Source organism: Nesoenas mayeri (assembly GCF_963082525.1).
Source record: "Nesoenas mayeri genome assembly, chromosome: 8".
NCBI lineage: Eukaryota > Metazoa > Chordata > Aves > Columbiformes > Columbidae > Nesoenas > Nesoenas mayeri.
The window spans coordinates 18912476-18933626 of record NC_137554.1 but is presented as its reverse complement, the minus strand read 5'-3'; the positions used below and the strand labels follow the sequence as shown (position 1 = coordinate 18933626).

Sequence of the window (21151 nt, the reverse complement as noted above, 5' to 3'; positions counted from 1 at the left end):
TTTGTTTTAAAATGCTGCTACGATCAGTGGAAAAGGAGTTGACATTCACCCAGGATGTAGGAAACTCAGCTTCTGGTCTTTCCTCTCCCTGAAGTGGTTCAAGCCCACATTGCAGGGAACCTCTGTTAAAATACAAGTGATTATTCAATGGATTAAATATATTTACTTAAAATTGCAGTACTAGTGTCCCACTGAACTCACCTGCGGGTTATATACACAGCCATCTGTACTGGAGGAGCTTGGTACCAGAATGTTCTAACCTCAGCTGCTCAGATGATTTGGATGAAGTATCCTTTTAGTGAATTGGAAAGATAATTCAGCATAGCTTTCACTTCTTAAAACACTCAGCTATATGTTTTACATAAATACCTTAAACAAACCCATTACATTAAAATTTACAAAACACCTCCATTCATTTTTTCCTTTCCCTTCAAACATACGATCAACCTTCACTCAAAACCTCCTAAAACTTTAGCATCTCTATATAGCAGCTGATAATTGCTCCATTAGCAGTAACCACATTACCTGTTCAGCATTTAGGACAACCCCAAACCAACAGGAATTCAATATTTTAATCAGCAGCAGCTGCTAAATGAGCTGTTAAGCCCTGTCTACAGTGGGGAAGAAACCACTACCTGTTTCAAGTTAGGCTGCCCTTACTGAGATTACCTATATGGCTAATTTTAGATATGAATATCTCCCTCCAAATGTATAGTATATTTTTCCTGGAATTTCTTTTCTCTAGTGTTCTCTAAAACATCATTATGTCTAGTTTGAAGCACTGTGTTTTATTTCCAAGTACATATGCAAATCCCCTTGACATAACATCATGATTAGAGAAGCAGAGAAACTTGAAACAGCAATTCCATTAAGGAACATTAACAAAAAGAGAACTTTCTGCTTGCAGTCCATATCCTCAGGAGGACAACTATCTGTTATTTTTAAGCAACTGAGTAGTTGTCAGCTCTAAGTCGCTATTGCACTGGTTTGTAATCACTATTGGCAAAAGTAAAAAAGCATTACAGAGTCTGCCAATTAATTCAGAACAAATTTCCAGTAAAGATGGACCAATGGAGTGGCCTGGCCAAATTCCTTCTGAGTTCTGAGGAAATACAGAAGAGGAGATTAAAATGTGATGATACAAGTCTGTCCTTGTTTTCTTAAGATTAATAAAAGGTATATCATAAAAACAGCTATCACAGTTACTCTCTGGAGAAGCTGTCAAGTAGCAATGGCTTATCTGCTACGCTCAGGAAATCTGCACCAAACTTCCCCAAAAATCAGGTGCCAGAAGTTAGGTTATTGTCTGTGTTTATGCACATAGTTGTATGACCTGCATTTGATTAGCTCCATGAACTTTGGTTTAGAAGCCTGAATCACAACTACGCAAGGTTTTAATTAGATATTCGGTCATTCTGCCCTTTCTTAAATTCCTGCCATTTACTTGCATGCTTATATACAAAGCTGGAAGCTTAGGTCTGGAAAGTGAAAAACATAAACCTTCTCAAGCTAGTAACAGTTAAATAACCTCACAAGGTAGCATAGGAAATCATTTCACCAGGAGCAGCCTATTGCTGTAAGACTGGATTTAAGCAGTTAACTAACCACAATGCTATATTAGTACTGACTGGTGACTTTAAAGAGCTACTGTGACTTTCTCATTAAATGTGACTGCTACAGTATGTCTCACCAAAAACCAGAGTTGTTTTGCCCAAAAATGGTGTATTAACTTTCAGTAATAGTGGTACACCCTCAGTATCAGTTTAAGAAAGAGGATGGAACAAAAAGCACATCTGACACCTATGCAAACATTTTATTTCCAAATCCTATTAGTTCTTAAAAACAAACAAACAAACCTCTGTTGACTTAATTCTGGCATCAGGCTCAGAAACAGTCTGAACCTACAGCAGAACATGAGATAAGACTATTTTTCATAAATTTTGTGGTTCAGTACATTCAGTTCATACTGCAGCTTTTTCAGATTCATTGCAATTTCAGCTCAATGTATTGTACACAAAGGATCTCACATTCAGTGTGAGTTGTCCAAGCCATAAAAGATGGGCAAGCAGAAGTGTGTACAGCTTTTCCTACTTATCTTTTATATAAGTCAATATTAATTCAATCTTTGGTAGTATTTGGTGCAACTCACAAATACTGTACCTATTCCTTAAGTTTCCTTTTCACTACCAACAAGAAGGAAAAATGTTCTTGTCAAGAGAAAAAAAGAAATCACTTTGCAAGAGTGCACACTAATCCCTACAGCCCTCCTTTTATGATGTACATTTCAGGACTATGTAGCAAATCCCAGCAACAAGCGTAGGGACTATAGAACTAACCAGTTCATCCTCAAAGGAACTACTTGCCAAACCTAACAGCCTAAAACTTGCCTCCTGTTTCCTGTTCCTCTCTAAACGTACACAGACTTGAAAAGAAGAAGTCATGGCACCCTGCAAGCTGTGCAATACTCAGTGTCTTTTCTGACCTCCTCAATGTCACTTTTCCTTTTTCGCCTTCCCACATTTCTCTATTACTATTCTTATGTTTTGCAGTTATGTCCTCAAATTGAATGATCTCAAATTTTTATCTTTCCCATACTGGAGGAAGGGACAGTTTGTATCCGGTTATCTAACCTATTCTTTGAGATTTCCTTTCCTAGTGCAGGAATGATTCAGCTGATAATGAAACAACTGCTGAAACTCACAGCATAAAACAGCAAACTGAGTTTATCTGGATATGATACACTGCAAATCTTGACAAGGGCTCAGGTGCTGACAGCTGAGCTCTGCTCCCTGCAGCAGGAACTGCTGCAGCCACCCAGAGAATCAAGTTCCTGTTCCCCAGCAAGATTTCATGGACTCTCACAGAACTGCAGTAGTTCGTTCCATGGTTTTGTCATGAGTTTGGTAGTAAAGCTAGTCATAACTTAACACACATGGCAGAGGAAGTCACAAGTCACTCAAACCCTGCATCTTTCTATGAAAGGCTTTCAGTGTCATTACTATGAATTGAGGATTAAATAAATATTTTGGTCAATATTGTTTCCCTGGAAATATGTCAAATGTTTACACTGTGATTGGTAAGGTAAAGCCAGGAAACTACGAAGGGGAAAAAAAATGTTATATTGTATAGGTTAAACAAGCCCTCTGACTCAGCCTGGAAGTTAAGAGTAAGCACATTTCCAGCTAAATAATATAACTGCAATTAGACAAGCAGATGGTTGGTTTTTTTTAAAATGTGTTTTCCTTGGTGGCCAGTTCCTTGAATCTGGCTTATTGCTGGGTTTTTTTTGAATGCATCTCAGGGATGTCTCCTCCTTCCTTTGCCCACATGATGCTTCTGAATTTCTAAGCTTACACATAAAATCAAATATTTTTTTTCCCCCCCCCTCTCAAAACAGCCACCATCATGCACTTCATGTCCAAAAAGCCTTTCCTGGGTTTTGGGTAAGAAGACCTCTATGGCACTGAGCCTAGAGTTGCATGAAGAAAATAAACCAGAGCCTCCTAGTAATTCTTCATTTGCTTCCCCGTTTACAGTTAAAATATACAGATGTTAAGTGGGATAATCTAATTATTCTGGTGAACATGATTTTGCACAAAAGTGTATTAACTTATCATCTTAAATAATTATAAAAAAAATAAACTAAACTAAACAATGCATTTAGTCTTCAAAATTGTTCCAGTATTAGAGAGCTGTTATTTAAAAAATTTCCCACTGAAAGAGACTTTTATAAAGCCTCTTCCATCTAGTTATGAGAAGAGATGAGGTTCAGGACACGGAAAGTCTCCTAGAAGTGCTACGCAATGATGAGGGAAATGGAAGACAAGCATTTTGGAAATGAGACAATATATATCCTTTTTTGAGAATGAGGAGCCATTGCACCCTACAGACACAATTTTTTTCAGGTGATTCTTCGAATATATTTGGGGAAAAGGAAGGTAGGTCAACATTCCTGTTATGATACCTTGCCTCTTTCCCAGCAAACTTGCAAGAACCTTTACTGGTAAATGAGCTCTGGCAGCTTTTTAAAATTTGTCTCTAGTCCCAAGAAGGCTGATTATTTTGATATTGTCCTACAAGAGGCAGGATCATTTAATACAAGCGAGGCTTTAAATAGCATACTGGGAAGTTAATTTTCCACTTTTTCACTATGAGATCAGATTATTTTAACATCTTCCTATAGTAAAACTGCTTTTAATTTTCAACGCATGGAACCAAAATCATGTGAACACATTCTCCAAAGTACCTTCTAAAAGTGTAAGATGTCCTTGCCTCCTGGAGCTCATGCCTCTCCTGTCCCTTCCCAGGGATTAAAGTAATGTGACAACTTCAGAACTGGAATCTTCACCACATATGTGGATTGCTTATATTTTTAACAAAGAACCCCAAAACAAACTGGCTGTGTCCTGTGTATAACACCACATAACAGTACTAAAACTAACCTATTGTCACTGAAACTTGATCACAGCAGCCTCATTGCAACCACAAACCCTGCGCCAGTGACAAGATGTGATGGCAAAGCACCTCTTTGAAACCTACTCCAAACCTTCTTGTAGCATTCAGCCCATTGAGACAGCCAATATAATATGTTGTCGTGGTTTAGCCCAAGCTAGCAATATAACCACAATAGCTGCTCTCTCACTCTTCCACACCCCCAAATAGAGGAGAGAATCAAAAGGGAAGGGGGGAAACTTTGATTGGGACAAACAGTTTAATAAAATAACAAAATACTAATACACTACTAGTAAACATATATATAATAGAAATAGAATAATAATAATAACTTGCTTCTCCACTGTCCCTTAGTTCAGGGTTAAAAGGCAATGTTTCACAGGAGGAAACAAAAAAACCCAAACAAAAACCAACCAACCAAACAAAGAGGATTTTATAAAATGTCTTCATCTAGCTATGTGCTGGAGTTGGTTTTGGTTTTGGAAGGGGGGCAGTGTTTGGTTGGATGTTGGTTTGTTTGATAACTACAGAGTCCCACAGAAAACAAAGGGAAAAGGCATGATTCCAGATGCAGATTAGACATTTTGCCATGAGGCCATCTCCAATCTTTCAACCCAACCCTGTTTTTTTCTTATTGTTATAATACACACTTCTAAAAACTGGCTTTATTCTTATTTAACGAATTATCACTAAACAGGGGAAGTAATTTGGGTATTTTGTGGATCCAAAACCTATTTTTTTCTTCCTGAACTTCTGTCCCTCAGAGGATTCTTTTGTAGGTGTGCCAAACCCCAGGCATGGGATTTGCTCCTGAACAAAGGAGTAATCTACATGTTCCTTAGGGTACAATGCTATGCAGCCAAGCCAGTGTAACACATAGAGAAGCACCAGCAGGAGCTTTACCCTGCACTGTTCCCATTATTTCTCTCATATCAGATATAGCAACTGGGCAAGTGAAAAAACAAAAACAAAAAAAAATCCAAAAAACAAAAAACACACCAACAAAAACAAACCCCACCAAAAACCACAATCACCAACATTATTTCTGCACCAAACAGCCAGCTTAATTGTACCCAGAGATCATCTGAGGGCTAGACCAGCACATGGAGAAACAGCCAGAGCACTCCATGCAGCAGCACATCACCATTTGGTCTGTTCAGCTGTGAGGTGGAACCCCATGCCTCCATCTCTCTTTTAAGGATGCACAAGTGGTGGGGCTGAGGGACAGCCAGCCCCTGCCAGCAGAAACATCTGGGAGTTATGGGAACTGAAATGGCTCATGTTTAAAGTCACTAATGGTTGTTCCATCCCATTACATAAACATTGTTCTGTAAACATACTTTTTCTCTTTTGCAAAAATTAATTGTCTAGCAATTGCCCAATTTTTCTTCTTCCTTCTTTCCTTATTAGTACGGTAGATTTGGTACAGAAAAGACAAAGATGGATACATACTTCCTACCATCAGGGTTAGTCCTTGTGCTGTGAGAAACAAACGTAACTGACTTTCTCCTTGAGATAATATTTTATCTTCCTTTCCAGGAAGGACAAGTTCATGGCTGAGATTTCTTACAGGACATGGCTTGCTGAGCTCAACATTTTTATTGCCTTGTATGGCGCAAAGTCTTGACATCCATGACACAAAGATATAAACTACCAAGCACAAAATAAATCTCTCTGATGGAGAACCTGTACACCTCAGAGCCAAAAAAAGATACAAATATAGTAACTGAAATGTTTGCTGATGCAGAGGAACACACAGTTGTTTGTTTTTGCTCTGTCGTTCCAGCTATACTCATGGTTGCAAAAACAGTAAAATAATTAAAGTTACACTTTTGATTGAGGAACTATAAACCATTACAAAATCATCCAAACTCATGAAGGGCCTTCACACAGGCACAATCCTGTGAATTTTAAATGAGTGCTTGATAACAAATGAGGTATTAAAAGAGATGAACAGACCCTGCAACTACTTGGAGAGAGAAAATGTCTCAACCTGTTGCAGGGTACCTCACCCTTTGTAATGCTGGGGGCCCCCATTTGCAATGCTGTGGCCTACTTCTCATTGCAGCTCTGAAACCTCTCACCTCGGATGCTGCGGCAGAGCTTTTTCCTCTTCTCAGACAGCTACTGAGACCTTTTCTTTTCTCTTTTCTGCTTCTGTCTCCCCAAAAGTAACATGCATCATTAGATTTGATGTATGCCATCAGGTATGAAACCCACTAATAAATGTTTGTGCAAATGAACCTGTCTCAGCATCCTTTATGCCACTAGTCCCATTTCATAAACAAATTAAGGATGAAGCTTAGCATATGCCATTAGATATTATCCGCTGCTAAGAGAAGGAATAGCCCATGTCAGCTGGAAATAATTCAGAAAAACACTGCAGATTCCTCCTAAAAATCAACAATCAGGAAACCCAGTGAAGTTTTTCCTGAAGAAGGGAAAATACAACAGATGCATTTTTTTTTCTAAGGGCTCCTCTTGTCTCCAGGGTCTTTCTGTATTAATGGAGCTGCCTGGAAGAATTTCTATCCAATGTGTAAATATTTCAAACAAAATAAAAAATATCATCTGGAATGGTAGACTTTGGCAGCCAACACAGTCAGCTGGGGGGCTGTGGGAACAGATCTGGTCACTGGCTGCACAGCCGCAGGGTGAAGAGTTCAGCCAGCCCAGCCCAGCCAGGGCACCCTGCACACCCAGTGGAGGAAGAACCAAAGAGCTTCACCTCTACATCATCTGCCTGGCAGACCACCAAAGAGCCTGGCAAAGTGGGACAACAATCTGGGTGGAGCACAAATGACAGTCTCATTGAGACTACATATTCTAACAAAATGTTTTTATTTGTAAGAATCAGCGTTTTCTACCAGAAAACCAGTCAGCTGGAACATATCCAAACAGCTCCAGTACTCAGTTCCTCACTCATGTTTTCCTATCCATCTTCCAGCTAATTAGGTACAGCTAAGACAACACACAGATTTGCTACCTCTGCAGGTAGCATCCCTTTGTGAAGTGTGCACAAACCACAAAACCAGGATGTCTGTCACCAGCCACTGTGGACTGTTTGTAATCATGTCTTGTTGCTTATTAAACACAGGCTCCTAATCCAGCCATTAGATATGGTTTCGTTTCCCATAAGACATTAACTTATTTTTCTCACCTCTTATTTTTAACTGATAAACATTTTACAAGTGACAGAATACTAAATAATTTTGCTTATCTGATTTTATCTATACCTCATCTACTAAACATACTTTGAGCCAGGGTAAAATTAGAAAGAGATGTTCTAAGCCCTTGGCACTTAAAATCTCTACTTTGGCTCAGCTGACAGCATGAACTGGATGTGATTATTTATGTAGCTGAGTAAATGTTCATGGCACTATTTAACCAAATAAAGTATAGGGCCTGAGTCTAGCAAAATCTTGTGCACATACAAGGTACTTACTTGCAGGCTCTTCAGGGGTAAATGCTTTAAATCTTGGTTGTCTGGTGGCCTGGGCAATGAATTAAACATATAAGGACATAAGAAATGCCACAGTAGCCTGTCTCCAGTGGTGACAGAAGTAGCTAAATAGGGGAAGCACAAGAAACAAACTGCTTTCTTGTTCTGTTACCCTCACAGTTGCTGAGCATTCACACCTGTTACGTTAGGAATGTTGGAGGATTCTCACCCATTTCAGCTTCTATTTGTGGATCTGTTGTCCATGAATTTAATGCCTTTCTGAATCCAATGACTACCTCATCTCCTCAGCTTCCTGTGGAAGCAAGTTCTAGATATACCTGCTGGCTGAAGACATAGCAACTTCTATTCTAACGGGTCTCTCACTAATTTTTATCAGGTGTTTCCCTAGTTATAGTTTCATCCCTTAGATCACTGTAATTTCCTCTCTTTGCACTGTGCCTTTGCTCCTGCTAGACAAGCCCAAAGCAGCTGCACTTTGGTATCCATTTACAGAACCATTGCCCATGAACATCCCAGGCTGCTCCCAGCAAGAACTAACATCTTGTGCCATAGGGTCCCATGCATCAAGAAACAACATACCATGGAAGCCTTATCTCTGCTACATTTTTCAAATGGCTCTGAACATGGTATTCCAAAAAGGGCAACAATGAAGCACCAAACAGTAATTGCTTAGTAAAGTTTCCCTGCTTATTGCAGGGGTGTTGGACTAGATGACCTTTGAAGGTTTCTTCCAAGTCAAACTATTCTATGATTTTATGAAAATTCTTGTCTTACATCCTGAGTACTTGAAACATCTCTTGAGGGCCTCCATATTTAACAATTGGTCAAAATCTAGTTAGAAAAAAATGGATAAAAACAGGAGAAAAAGTAATGTTTCAGTATTTCACAAAATGTGTGCCTAGAAAATGGAGAATGTATTGTGAGGCCATGATAGATGGTATTGTACTAATTAAGGAACTAGCAGAAAAGAAGCTCAATTTGTGGAGGAGATAATGAAAAACTAACCTGGTAACGACTGAGCAAAGGTTGACTGTGGCAAAGTAAGCAACACAAACGGATGTCTCTATCCAGGGATGATCTCGCCTCTAGATGGTTTCAGAAAAAGAATTGTTGGAGCTCTCAGTGTCTCCCTCTAAAATTATCCTAAATTCCAAAGAGCACAAAACACTTTTATCACACTCTGAGAACATTCCAGTCCAAATTGAGCTCTGCTGTATATGAGGATAATTTCATACTCATTTGAGTCCGCTTCAGGAAAAGTTTGTTTAAAAAAAATGTAACTATTTAAAACCAGCAACTGGATTAAGCAGGAAGCTTAAGGTATTATGTCCATGATTGAAAATATTCAAAGGTTACATGTATCTTAAGGAAAAGAAGTCCCTGAGCACATAAACTCTCTCTAATTAAAGACAAAGAGGCGTGAGACAAACCACAGAGAGTAAACACTACTCCACTAAAAGATGATAGCCTGTTTGTGCAAAAGACAACACAGCTGCATGATTTGATGCCCAGCTGCTTACGATTTAAAAATCTTGTGTTACTAGCTAAAGTGATCTAAAAATCTCGTCATATCCTGCTCACAATTTTTGGCAGGAAACCACCTTCTTGATTCAGTGGCATCTCAATAGGTTTTGGGGACTATTTGGTCACATCTGAGTTCATTCAAAAGCATTTAAGGACCAGCAAGACATGCAAGGTTACATTACATATCCTGCAAGAGATATAAGCTTAAAAAACAAAACCAGGATAAGAACTACAATCATTACAAGAAATTTAACAGCTTGCAATCTGTCAACAGTCTGGATTGTTACAGTCCTGCCACTTAAACATGATAAAACATCTTTCCATAAATGAATAAACACATCTCCCAACAATAGAAATTATACTGACCACAAAATGGGAGAACTGATGAGTAAAACCTGAGTAGTTAAAAACAGAAGAAAGAGAGGTTAAAGCCAGGAGCAACAGCAGAACTTGGGCAAACTGCAACAATTTTTTTTCTGATGATTGGTCATAGATAGTTACTTAGATATTCAGTAGATGAGAATTGATCTCTGCACTTCTGAGCCTGTCATCAGCTTCTGCAAGGTGCTGTAGGATATAATGAATGCAAAGGAAAATAGATGTCTGCCTTCAGACTGCTAGATGGGTTTTTGGTGTTTGTTTTTCTTTCCATTCCAAGAATAGCACTGTGTTCTCAAGGGACAAAAAAGTGGGGTTTCATAAAGTTTTAGTTTCATAAAAAGCTGTTGGTTTCTCAGCTGTAATTATAACTGAAAACAAAGTCCCTCAGAAGAGAAAATGAGCTGGCCAGGAATGCCATTATAAATGTAAACACAAACTGGCAAAGAAAACAAAAGTAGTTTGCTTGTAACAAAGTAACTTTTTGTTTCTGTTCCCCAGTTGCTAGGTTTAACGAATGCAAATTAAATAATATGAGGCAGACAGAAGATTTAGTAAAAAATATTCAAGTCAACTAGGCGAAGTCATAGTAGTGACAAACCATGTTCTTACCACTTATCAGCAACACCAAAAGTATGGTACTAAGAAACTGGTGCTAAACACTATGTAAACATCAGTCATTAATGATAGTAACATAGAAAAGCTACTTGTTAAACACAATTATAAGTTCCATTTACACAATATTTTCTGCAGATCTACATTTTTTTCCCCCCATATTTTGAAAAACACACTTAAAAATAGTCGAGAGGCTACAGCTCTCATTACAAATATGTCTTAGTTCAACCCCAAGAGCTGGCACTTAAACAACAGCACTTTATGAACCAGAGAGATTAAGCATGTTCCTCTTTGTTCCACTTGCTATTTTCCCATACAATCTCTGAATTTCTCAGTAAATATATTGCATTTTCCCTACACATATCAAGACATCACCCTCATATTCACTGCACATGTTCCCCCTTGAGCTGACACTCACAAGGTGCGTGAATTCTCTAAACACATCACTAATTTGCTGATCTGCAGCAGAAGAGGATAAGACAGGTGCTGAGAAAAAAATTCCTTTGTGCACTACAATATGCACATTTTATCCTTGACAGGAGCTCTCTCCTGTTAAAGCAGCTTCTGCAAAACCAGGTAACACACAGTCACCCACAGCACCGGGCTCTCTGCTGCCGCATCCCACCAGCGCTCCAGTTTTGGAACAGTTACAAAAGTTCTGGCATTTCAAGTTCTGGCATCTCTTGTAATTTTTTCATTGCCTAAACTTCTTTCCCATCAGAGTAAACACAGTGCCTTGAATAAACCTGGGGTTATTTCTGAATTACTTATGGAAAGAATGCAAAAATAATGGTCATTTGATCTGTCTTCAAATAGATGCTTAATTGAATAATGCAGGCAAATCCACCTCAGTCTGATTTAGACACTGAGATCCTGGAAGGTTTTACTGGCTATTCTTTCTTTCATGACTTAACAAGTTTGTACAATTGTTCTAATTTGGCTTTTAGGCATATATGATTTTTAAACTAAATCTCCCGTTAGAACTAACAGCTCCTGTTATTCTTACAGTGCACTGTATTCTTCTGAGGCTTGTCCACAGGTGTGAAATTAACATCTCAACTGCTTGCTGCACATGGATTGGATTATTTGCCTAAAATCCAGTATACAAGGGAGGAATAATTGCATAATTTATGGAAGAAATTGTTCTCTCTTCTCCTGTAGCCCAAGCAAGCAAATAATAATCAATACAGTGGCATTAGTTATCCAGCGGATATTGGTACAGGACACAGCAGAGAGTCATTTCATCAGGATAATTTTTGCTCTTTTTTCCATTTGTCCTTGTAATTTACCCATGCCTTCTATGATTCCTGCTGTATTCAAGTATATCCCAGAGAACTGATCTAAGCCGTTTGTCCCCTGATTTCTTTCTAAGTTCCAGACTTGCCAGGAATGTTGCCTCAATCTTGAAATAAGAGTTTTTGTTGTAAAGATACCAAAATCCAAAACTTATTTAAAACAAAGAGATTAATTAAACAACTTGATAAAAAAAAATCCACATTAACTAAACACTATTTTTATGTCAGGTGTAAAATAAATCCACCATTCTAGACCTTGAACTGTAGCTCACACATCACAGCTCAGAGCAACACATATCACAGAAAGTACTGAATGGGTTTCTGTTTCAAGGTGTGATTAGAAACTGCCACAGAGTTTCATTTTTAAAAGAGTTTGGTGTTAAGAAAAGCTTACTGAAAGGACCAGGTGAAATCACAGCCAACATCACAGAGCATATACCTGCTGTGCAATTGCTGTTCAACTCTGAAATGGAGCCACCAGCCTGGAGAGAAACACTGATCAGCAAGGTGGCATCTGGGCAAAGCCCACGAAGCATCCACAGGTGGAGTCTGGCAACATCTGGTCACTCATTCTGGTTCTGCCTCCCTTTTCCTCTAGATGCGTGCTGAAGATCACTCTTTTCCCAGAATTGTGTCCTCTGACTTTACTAAGTGGATTTGCTAAGACAATGCTTTCGCTCCTCTCCATTACCACACATCCTTTATCACATCTGAAAGACATTGATTACCCTTCCAGTTTTCACAGAAAAGGCTATACTGCAACACTGAAAATGATAAAATAAAACACCCTAAAATAGGTCTAAAAATTAAAACATTTCCACCTACAAATTTGATATTTTGCTAGTGTTTTTATTTTCCACTAAGAAAGTCTAATTAAACCTTTGCCAGTTCCACCCAGCATGGAGATCCGGTTGTTCCAAGAAATGGTTTTGTTTAAACTTTGAAATGAAATGACTGACATTTTATTTCAATTTCAAAGGAAATGCTTATTTTCAAATATTTGAACTTTTTAAGTGGTGCAAACTATTTTATACTCCTCTGTAATATTCAGTTTTCTCTCTGCTATCCTCCTGATAATATTCACCTGTAGGAGTTGTAAAACTGATTGATTTTGTAAGCCAGGAAGACTTTCTATATCAATATCTGACTAATACCATTTAGGCATTTACAGAGAGTTTCATTAACATGGATTAAACAATCATCAAAAGGGCTGTGTTGATTGTGTTACACACAGATAATATTGATAAGGATGGTGCCCATGTCCAGATTTAACAAACATTTTGATTGTTTAACATCCCTCAGCACACCCGGTTTAACAAATATGGCCTTCAGTGGGGGAAAAAACAAAACAGAATGCAATTTGAACAGAACAGGGAGCCAGTGTTCTGCATCACCTAGTTAACCTCAAACAAGATTAATCAGATCTCTTTACCTGAGACTGTGTAACCCAGCTAGTATCTGCTAAGAAAATTTCATTGTTCAAAGTACACTGCTTCTTGCTAAGCTGTTTGCTTTCTATATTGACAAAAGACATAAGGAATATGAGAATGTCTTGTCCTTTAAAATGCAGACTAAATCCAGGTCTCTTTTCAGCTTGTCTTTGCAGAAGGGATAAAGCAGATCCCACATGGGCAGACAAGCCACCCCATGGCCCTCAGAGAACCCACTGCTTGGATTCTCACCCACCAATACGGAGTATTTCCCCTTTAAATACTAACATTTCTGTAAGTCCGCAAGTAGAGGTGGAATCACAATCAGCTGCTTAAATTCACCTTCTTTTTACAATGTCACTATAACAGAGACATATGCATCTACGTAACAGCAACACTGCAAGTAGACATATAGTCCCAGTTTATCCACTTTTTGATACATTTCAGCTCTATTTTTAGAACTTTTATAAACTAATTTGGATGTTTATGTAAAACAAGGTGGCTGAGGTCTGGGAATGATGAGTTCTCGGAGAGCTCCATCTAGTTTATACATTACTCAGAGGATTTTGCTGTTAAGTGAAATGAGATTTATTTGTAACAAGAGATATTCTTTTTTTCTATTTAGGAAAGACTGAACATTTAATTAGTCGAGTCTTCGTGTTAATTCACAATAGTGCTAAATTTAGATCTAGAAATAATGTCTTATGATTTATATGTTTTGAGCTTTATGACTGGAAGAAGTATGGGGGAAGGACAACAGCTAGTCAGGCACTCTGCAGGGACAAAGAGAATGCAACAACTTGACCTCAGCAAGCTTTCAAACAATTAAAAACAACAAAACAAAACAAACCACCAACCCAAAACCCCAAAAAGCACACCCCCTCCACACTACATGCCATTGAAATTCTAAAAGGGACTAAAAAGCCAGAATGTGATGAAGATAATTAGAATCATACTAAGGCTTTGAGTAAACATCTTCACTTCTACAACAATATCAGAAAGAGTGACAATTATAATATTCATCTATAAAATAGTGCCCTACCATATGTACCATGCATGGCTGCTATTATTTAACAATGCACAGCACAGAAGCGCATCACCTCTCCCAGCAGTGGGGCGCTGCTGTGACCTTTTGTATGAATACCTATTGGTTCCCTATTCCCCAGAGGAGACACAGCCTAAAAGAGGTCAGAACAGAGGCTCGGTTTACACTATTAAAAGCAGCACAGTGGCGTTCTTCACTGATCTTCTATTCTGATGCTTACGTGAACTATCTCACAGACACAGCACCAGGACTCTACTGCTGTAAATTTTAAAATAACACTGTAAAAATACAGGAAAGTACACCTGTGTAATTTGCAATATGTGTTACAGAACAAAAAGTTATAGCTCAAGATCTTATTCCTTCTTTGGAATATGATTTTTCAGCTAGCCAAAGACAACAAGGGTTCAACAAGACACCCCTCAAATAACTCTAATGCATGGTTTGAAGTACCATGCAAAAGCACATTCTCCCCACTCAGCTTTACGAAACTCAGCTATAAAGTCTCTGGACCATTTTTTTACTATGTTCTTTCCTACCATCTAAGTCTCTTCTCTATAAAAGAAGAAACAAGGACTGGCATTTCAGAAAATACAGGCACAGAATTAAGTATTATAAAGTGAGAACGACTGCCCACTGGGGACTTGGAAAAGATCAGCACAGCTATTGCAACATATAATGTAACTGAGATGGAAAAAACTTCATCTTTCATCCTGGATGTTTATTGCATATGTTACAGTTCTCTGTACATCCAGCCATCAGTGATGCTCATAGGAATCATATAAGCAGAAAAAGAACAGAACATTCTCAAGAAAGCCTCTGCAAAGATAAGTGTGATCTCCAGGGTGAGAGCTTGTGTCATTAAATGTCTGACATCAGATTTCATTGCAGGCAATATCAAAATTCTCACTGACTTAAACAGCAAAGTTTGGGCTATAGGCTCCCCCCCATCAATCTCCATTGGCCTTGCTCCTTGAAAATAGGCTCAGTGTTACAGAAACAGACCAAGGCCTCAAGAAGCACATACAGGAGAAGATTTGGCACTGTGTTTGCGTGTCTCTTCAGCTACCAAGAGCTTCAATGTTTTGAAGGCACTGAGGTCAGTGTACACCCAGAACAATTTGGAGCGTTGCTCTGGAGGCTGGTTGGAGCTGTGCAGACAGGGTCACACACCCCACAGCCTCATTCCTGATGAGGGCATCATGAAATAGAATCACTTATTTTTCAGCATCATTATGCCCTGTGCCATGCCAGCACACCTGAACCTGTGCTGCAGCTGCAATCTAGGCTTTTTCAGAAAGCAGTAATACGTAATTCTCCTGAAATTTTCAAAATAACATCAGCAAGAGATGGTGAAGAACACAGTTGAGATGCCAAATCTCATTTTGCCAAGTCAGCATATGGCACCATCGGTGCAAAACAAGAACCACCTTCTGAAAAGCCGGCTAATGAACTGAGCCATCACTACTTTGAAAAACTAGAAATTCATAATACTTCAGTTTGGTGTATCTAAAACCACTTGGTGAGCGCTAAAGCTCTTCTAGGCAGTACCCAGTGATGCAGTCAGCCAGGGCTGCACTTGTACAGCTCCTGGGGAGCAGGCAGCCCCCCCCACCAGAAGTATCCCCCTGTCCCAGGCCTGACTGCGTCATTTTGCAGTACACCGATGCCATTATCTGATATCAGATACTTTTTTGATGTTTTTTTAAACATAAACAGAAAATATCTTTTATCATGCAGATGTCTCATTGACCTCCTGGCAAAGGTTAGCATCATAGCCAGAAAACACACTTTCTTGCTTCGTCATGCTGTGCAATATTTTGTAAAGTTTCTCTTTTACTGCAAAACCAGTGATTTCCAGGCTTTAAAAGCATAATAAGAATGTAAACTAAAAATATACCTCAATGCAGCCTATAAAATTCAACTTTAATCTAAATAGTTTTTAAACCAAATGTTACAGTAAGTATGTTTTATAAGGTCATCTAACCACACAATTCCATAAGCAGCTTTGTTTTTTTTACTTGGAACACTATTTCTTTTTTCCAGTATTTAAAGACATTAGAAATATTATAACTGCCTTCCTTAACTGGCACTGCCATTTTATGGGTATCTGAAAGAAGCAATTTAAAAGTTTAAAATAAAAAGTATCAGACAAATACATGATTCATGCTGCAATTTTCCATATGCTGACTACTGCCAGCTTTACAACTTGGCAGATGCTGGGAATATTCCAGCTCTACCCTTGCAAGTCTCCTCCAAGAGCATCAAGAAAACATTTCATCAAGCTTTAAATATCAACAGGATCTCTGGTGTGCTATGGGTAAGCCCCCCAAATAGATTTGCTTAACCAAACCTTACTGTAAATTACTAGACTTTGAAGTTTTCCCATTCCCACTATTCTTTGACACATTTCCCCCCCAATCAACTTTGAGAGTCAGGTGAAAGAAACATGAAACTAGCATCAAAAACGGGGAAATCTCCTACAAGCCAGGTGGAAGGTGAGGATGTACTGTTCTCCTTGCAGAGTATTTGATCCTTTACAGAGGCTCAGCTCTGGGTAAGGCCCAGGGCTGAGTTCTGACTTGTTGTTCTAAGCAAGGCAGCCTGCCCCCCCCAGCCCAGCGGCTGCGGGTTTCACACGTGCAGTGTGTGTTCCCATCCTTGGGTGCGTTACAGGCTGTTCAGCAGCTCCTGCCCAGATCTCTCACAGCTGCACAGCCCGGCTGACCCTGGCACTCAAAGCGAGTGACGGTGGAAGGACCTAGAAGCGAGTCAGCACAGCTTCATCCATCACACCAGCACTGTCTGCCTGTAAAGTTTCTGGAACTGATGCTTTAACAGCACTTAGAGCCTTACCTCTGTTAGTGTTTCCACATTTCCTCCCTCCCATGGCAACACCCTCGTAATAATTTCTCTATAAAACTGTATGTACTATATCCAAGACTAAGAGCTACCTGTAGCAAAAAAAAAAAAAAGTGAAACCAATTTGGTAGAATTTAGAAGATGGAACTGTATTTTCCTACTAGTCCATCATTATATACTGCAAAGGACTTAAAACAGGCAGCACTGAAAAGCGTCCTTATTTAAATGCTTTCACAAATAAAATGGAATTCATTTTCCCTGTGCATCTCATTTAAAGCAAAATGCCTTTGCACAGCTTCGTGCATATGCAACAAGCAGAGGTTGTAGGACTATGGTGATTACCCAAAAGGATCAGACATTTGATGTTGCATGATTGCACCAAAGTCAACCAGTGTTTGGGGAATCAAACGGTCTTTCAGAACACTGCTTTTTATAGCAGAAAAATACATGCTGTAGAGTACTGTGGAAAGAAAGACATATTCAGAGAAAGGAGGAAAAAAAAGCAATGTAGATTAAAGAGAAACTCACATGATTCCTAAATTCACATTCTTTGGACATGATACCCTTCAGCTGGACACTGCTGAGAAAGACCACATGGCCTTTTCAACAAACTGGCGGCTGGAGTAAATAATTGCAATTTCAGCTTCGTGTACTGGGAGCAATTTACACAATTCACTGATAGGTGGCAACACTATACAGAGATAGAACACATGTGCAGACAGCTTATTCAAGTGATAAACAGCTTGGGCTAGCAGAGAGGTAGACATCGAAAGTACAATATGCTCAAATTTATGGTTACTTAATTTTTTGAAGAAAGGTGGCTAAGTCCTTCCTTATCCTTTTTTTTTGTGCCCTGGCCACATTTAAAAGTCTGTATTTCCTTTAAAAAAAATCTACAGGTAAAATGCAAGGTACATTCTGATTGACAGAAAAGACAGCCATCCCTCTGCCAGGGGCAGATAAAAGCTTTCCAGGGAGGCACTAGCAAAGGTGAGTTGAGGGAAGGTGGGGGGGAGGAAGGGAAGGGAATGGAAAGAAAAAAAAACCACCAACAAAAAAGTAAAGAAGGAAAAAAGAAAAGGAAAAAGCGGGGGGGGAAAGGAGGGAAAAAAACGGGAAAAAAGGAAAAGAATATAATAAAGAAAAAACGGGGGGGGGGAGAAGGAAAAGAAAGGCAAAACAAAATGGATGGGAAAAGAGATGTAAACTTAGAGGAAAGGTAAAACTTTCCGTACTGGCTTACTAGCACAAACCGAAAGCTCTCCCGAGCGCAGCGCCGCCCACACGCCCAGCGCGGCGGCACCGCCCGGGGGCCGGGCCGGGGCTATAAGAGCGGGCGGCTGCGGCGGGGCGCAGCTCGGGGCGCGATGCAGAGCGCACTGTTCTTGGCGCTGGAGCATAACAGCGGGCGCATGGAGCGGGGCGGCCGGCGCCGCAGCGAGGCGGAGGAGGCGGAGAAGGGCAGGATGAAGAGGACGATGTGAGTGTCGCCCCCAAAACGAGTGTAGAGCGGGGGGGTCCGAGGCTGCAGCCCGCCGGGTTGCTCCAGGCTTACGGCGGCAGAGGGCTGGGCTGTCAGGGGGAGCAGGGCTCCTGCAACTGTGCCTTGGCTAACAGTAGCCACTGGCTAGCAGGCAGATCTCTTGATTTAAGCGGGCAGAAAATAGTTTTCTTCCTCTCAGACAGATGCTCTGGGTGACTCTCTAGGCACAGAATTGGCAAAGCAATGTTAAGAAAGCTTTTGCAGCTTTTGCCAGGAAAGGGGCTGGTGTCTGAAGCTCTTGAAACTGTCATTTTAAACATGCTGCTGCTTCTTTGTTCCTCCAGCATTAAAGATTGGAAGACAAGACTGAGCTACTTTCTGCAGAACTCTTCCAATTCTACTAAACTGAAATCTAAGAAAGTGGGAAAACACCGCACCTACTTTAGGTAAGTTATGAGAGAGAGATTTTGTTTAAATAACTCAAGTGTTCTACAAAAACAAAGCTTGAGCAATGGAGTCTAATGTTCTCCACCTCTTTATGCAGACCTTCCCCTGAAGAAGCCCAGCTGTGGTCAGAAGCCTTTGATGAACTTCTTGCTAATAAATGTAAGTTTGTCTTCAAAAAGTAACATTCAATAGCAAAGGGATGGTGAAGCTTATATGTCTGTAAGATTGGTTCCTTGCATGTCAGCATTTTACCTTTCCAATGTAAATAACTCTGATTCTGGTCTTGAAAGCTGAGTGCTTTGAACTGTTTAAAGCCAAAATTCAGAGACGTATTCTTAAAAAAAAAAAAAAGTAAATTAAAACATCAAGAATAGTTCATTTTAGTGGATTTTTTTTTTTATAAACCTTGTGGCTAAAATCATACCTATTAGCTTGGCTTTGCTAATGTAAAAAGAGCATTTGTTCACTGAGCTCACTGATTAACCAAAACAAATGCATTCAAATAACTTGGGAAGGGTTCTGCAACACAGTAGTTCAAAGATCTCAGGGTTTTACTGTAGCTCTACAAGAAAAAGCACTCAACAGCAGAGCAAAAAGACCAAGACATAATATTACCATTTGCTCTTTGAACTTGAGTCATCCTTTCCATTGCAAAAAAATATTCCAGAAGTTTGCAGCACAGTCATAAATATTTACTCTAGTGTAAAGGTTAACACAGGAGATCCCATCTAGAGAGAAGGTTGGGTGGTTTTTTTTTTCCAATATATATTCAGGCCTCACAAAATAAAAAATGAAAGCCATTTCTAGTTGGTATGTTTCTTGTTTGCCTAAAAATGAAGAACATCAAGCTGTTAGAGTTAATTTGTTTGCATACATAAATATGGAAAATTTTTTAATTGCTATGATATCCCTGAAAGAACCGGACCAGAGCTACAGTAAAACATTTTGGTAGAAACAAATGCGACAAGTGGGTAAATTCAAAATTCCCCAAATAGTTAATTCATGTGTATTTTTTTTTTCTTCTCTCTCCCTAGATGGTCTTGCTGCTTTCCGAGCTTTTCTCAAGTCTGAGTTCTGCGAAGAGAACATCGAGTTCTGGTTGGCCTGTGAGGACTTCAAGAAAACCAAGTCACCCCAGAAGCTGACATCAAAAGCAAAAAAAATCTACAATGACTTCATTGAAAAAGAGGCTCCCAAAGAGGTAAAGGAAACTTATTGAAACATAAGTGCCCTGTTCTATGAGTTCTTACAGTGTTTATTTATTTCTCTGAATTCACTTTAAGGTACAGATGCCAAACTGCATTGTAGAGATCTCGCTATCTGTGTCTGAACCTCTCCCTTATGGACTCTTCACCAAACTGGAAACCAGCTCAAGCAGCATTTCAGAGTTTCCATCTTAACTGGTGAAAGTCAACACCTGCATTTAACACTTGTAACATGAGTTTGTCACAGAAAGGTCATATCTGAATTACTTCAGGTTTTGTATAGAAGAATTTTCTGAAAGGAAAGTTCATTAATTTGACCCTATAGTAATAAGGTCTTATCTTTTTTTACCTCTTCAGAAATTTTAAGGTGTGTTATACTTGCTTGAATTCAGTTCTCAGAAGTAATTAAATGCCCTTTTTTTTTTTTTTGTATTTCAGATAAACATAGACTTCCAAACCAAGAACATGATCGCACAGAACATTCAAGAAGCCACACATACGTGCTTCAGTGCAGCCCAGAAGAGAGTTTACAGCTTAATGGAGAATAACTCATACCCACGGTTTTTGGAATCTGAGTTCTATCAGGAGCTGTGCAAGAAGACACCCATCACCAGAGCAGCCCAGGGGACATGAGCAATGGAGAAGAGCAAGGAGAAGCCTCTCAGCTAGTGAGAAAGCAAGCCATGGCAGCATCCTGACCTGAAGGACTGAGATACCAAGTGCTTGGTCTGTTTGCCACAGTGCAAGGACAAAAACTGACTCTGGTGCAAAGCTGATGGCAAGAGCGGTGCTGCTGGAGGGCACTCAGAGGGGTCAGCAGTGTTCTGCCAGCCAGCCGCTGGCAACACACTTCCCTGGAGTGCTGCAGTGAAAGGTGACTCCATGCTTTAGACCAAACCATATGGTATAGGCATCCTTCTGTTGTGGCTGAGGTGGGATGCAGCAGGTCAGAACA

At 39.6% G+C, this 21151-nt stretch overlaps 1 protein-coding gene across 1 annotated transcript; it reads left to right on the top strand.

Moving 5' to 3' along the window:
- Positions 1-17811: 17811 nt before the first annotated feature.
- Positions 17812-20829, top strand: RGS2 (regulator of G protein signaling 2; the record flags this gene model as incomplete). The annotated part of the gene is made up of 5 exons (XM_080349212.1): positions 17812-18541; positions 18889-18990; positions 19089-19150; positions 20026-20192; positions 20635-20829. The coding sequence occupies exons 1-5, from the start codon at positions 18429-18431 to the stop codon at positions 20827-20829; spliced, it is 639 nt and encodes a 212-aa protein (XP_080205338.1). The 5' UTR covers positions 17812-18428.
- Positions 20830-21151: the final 322 nt, after the last annotated feature.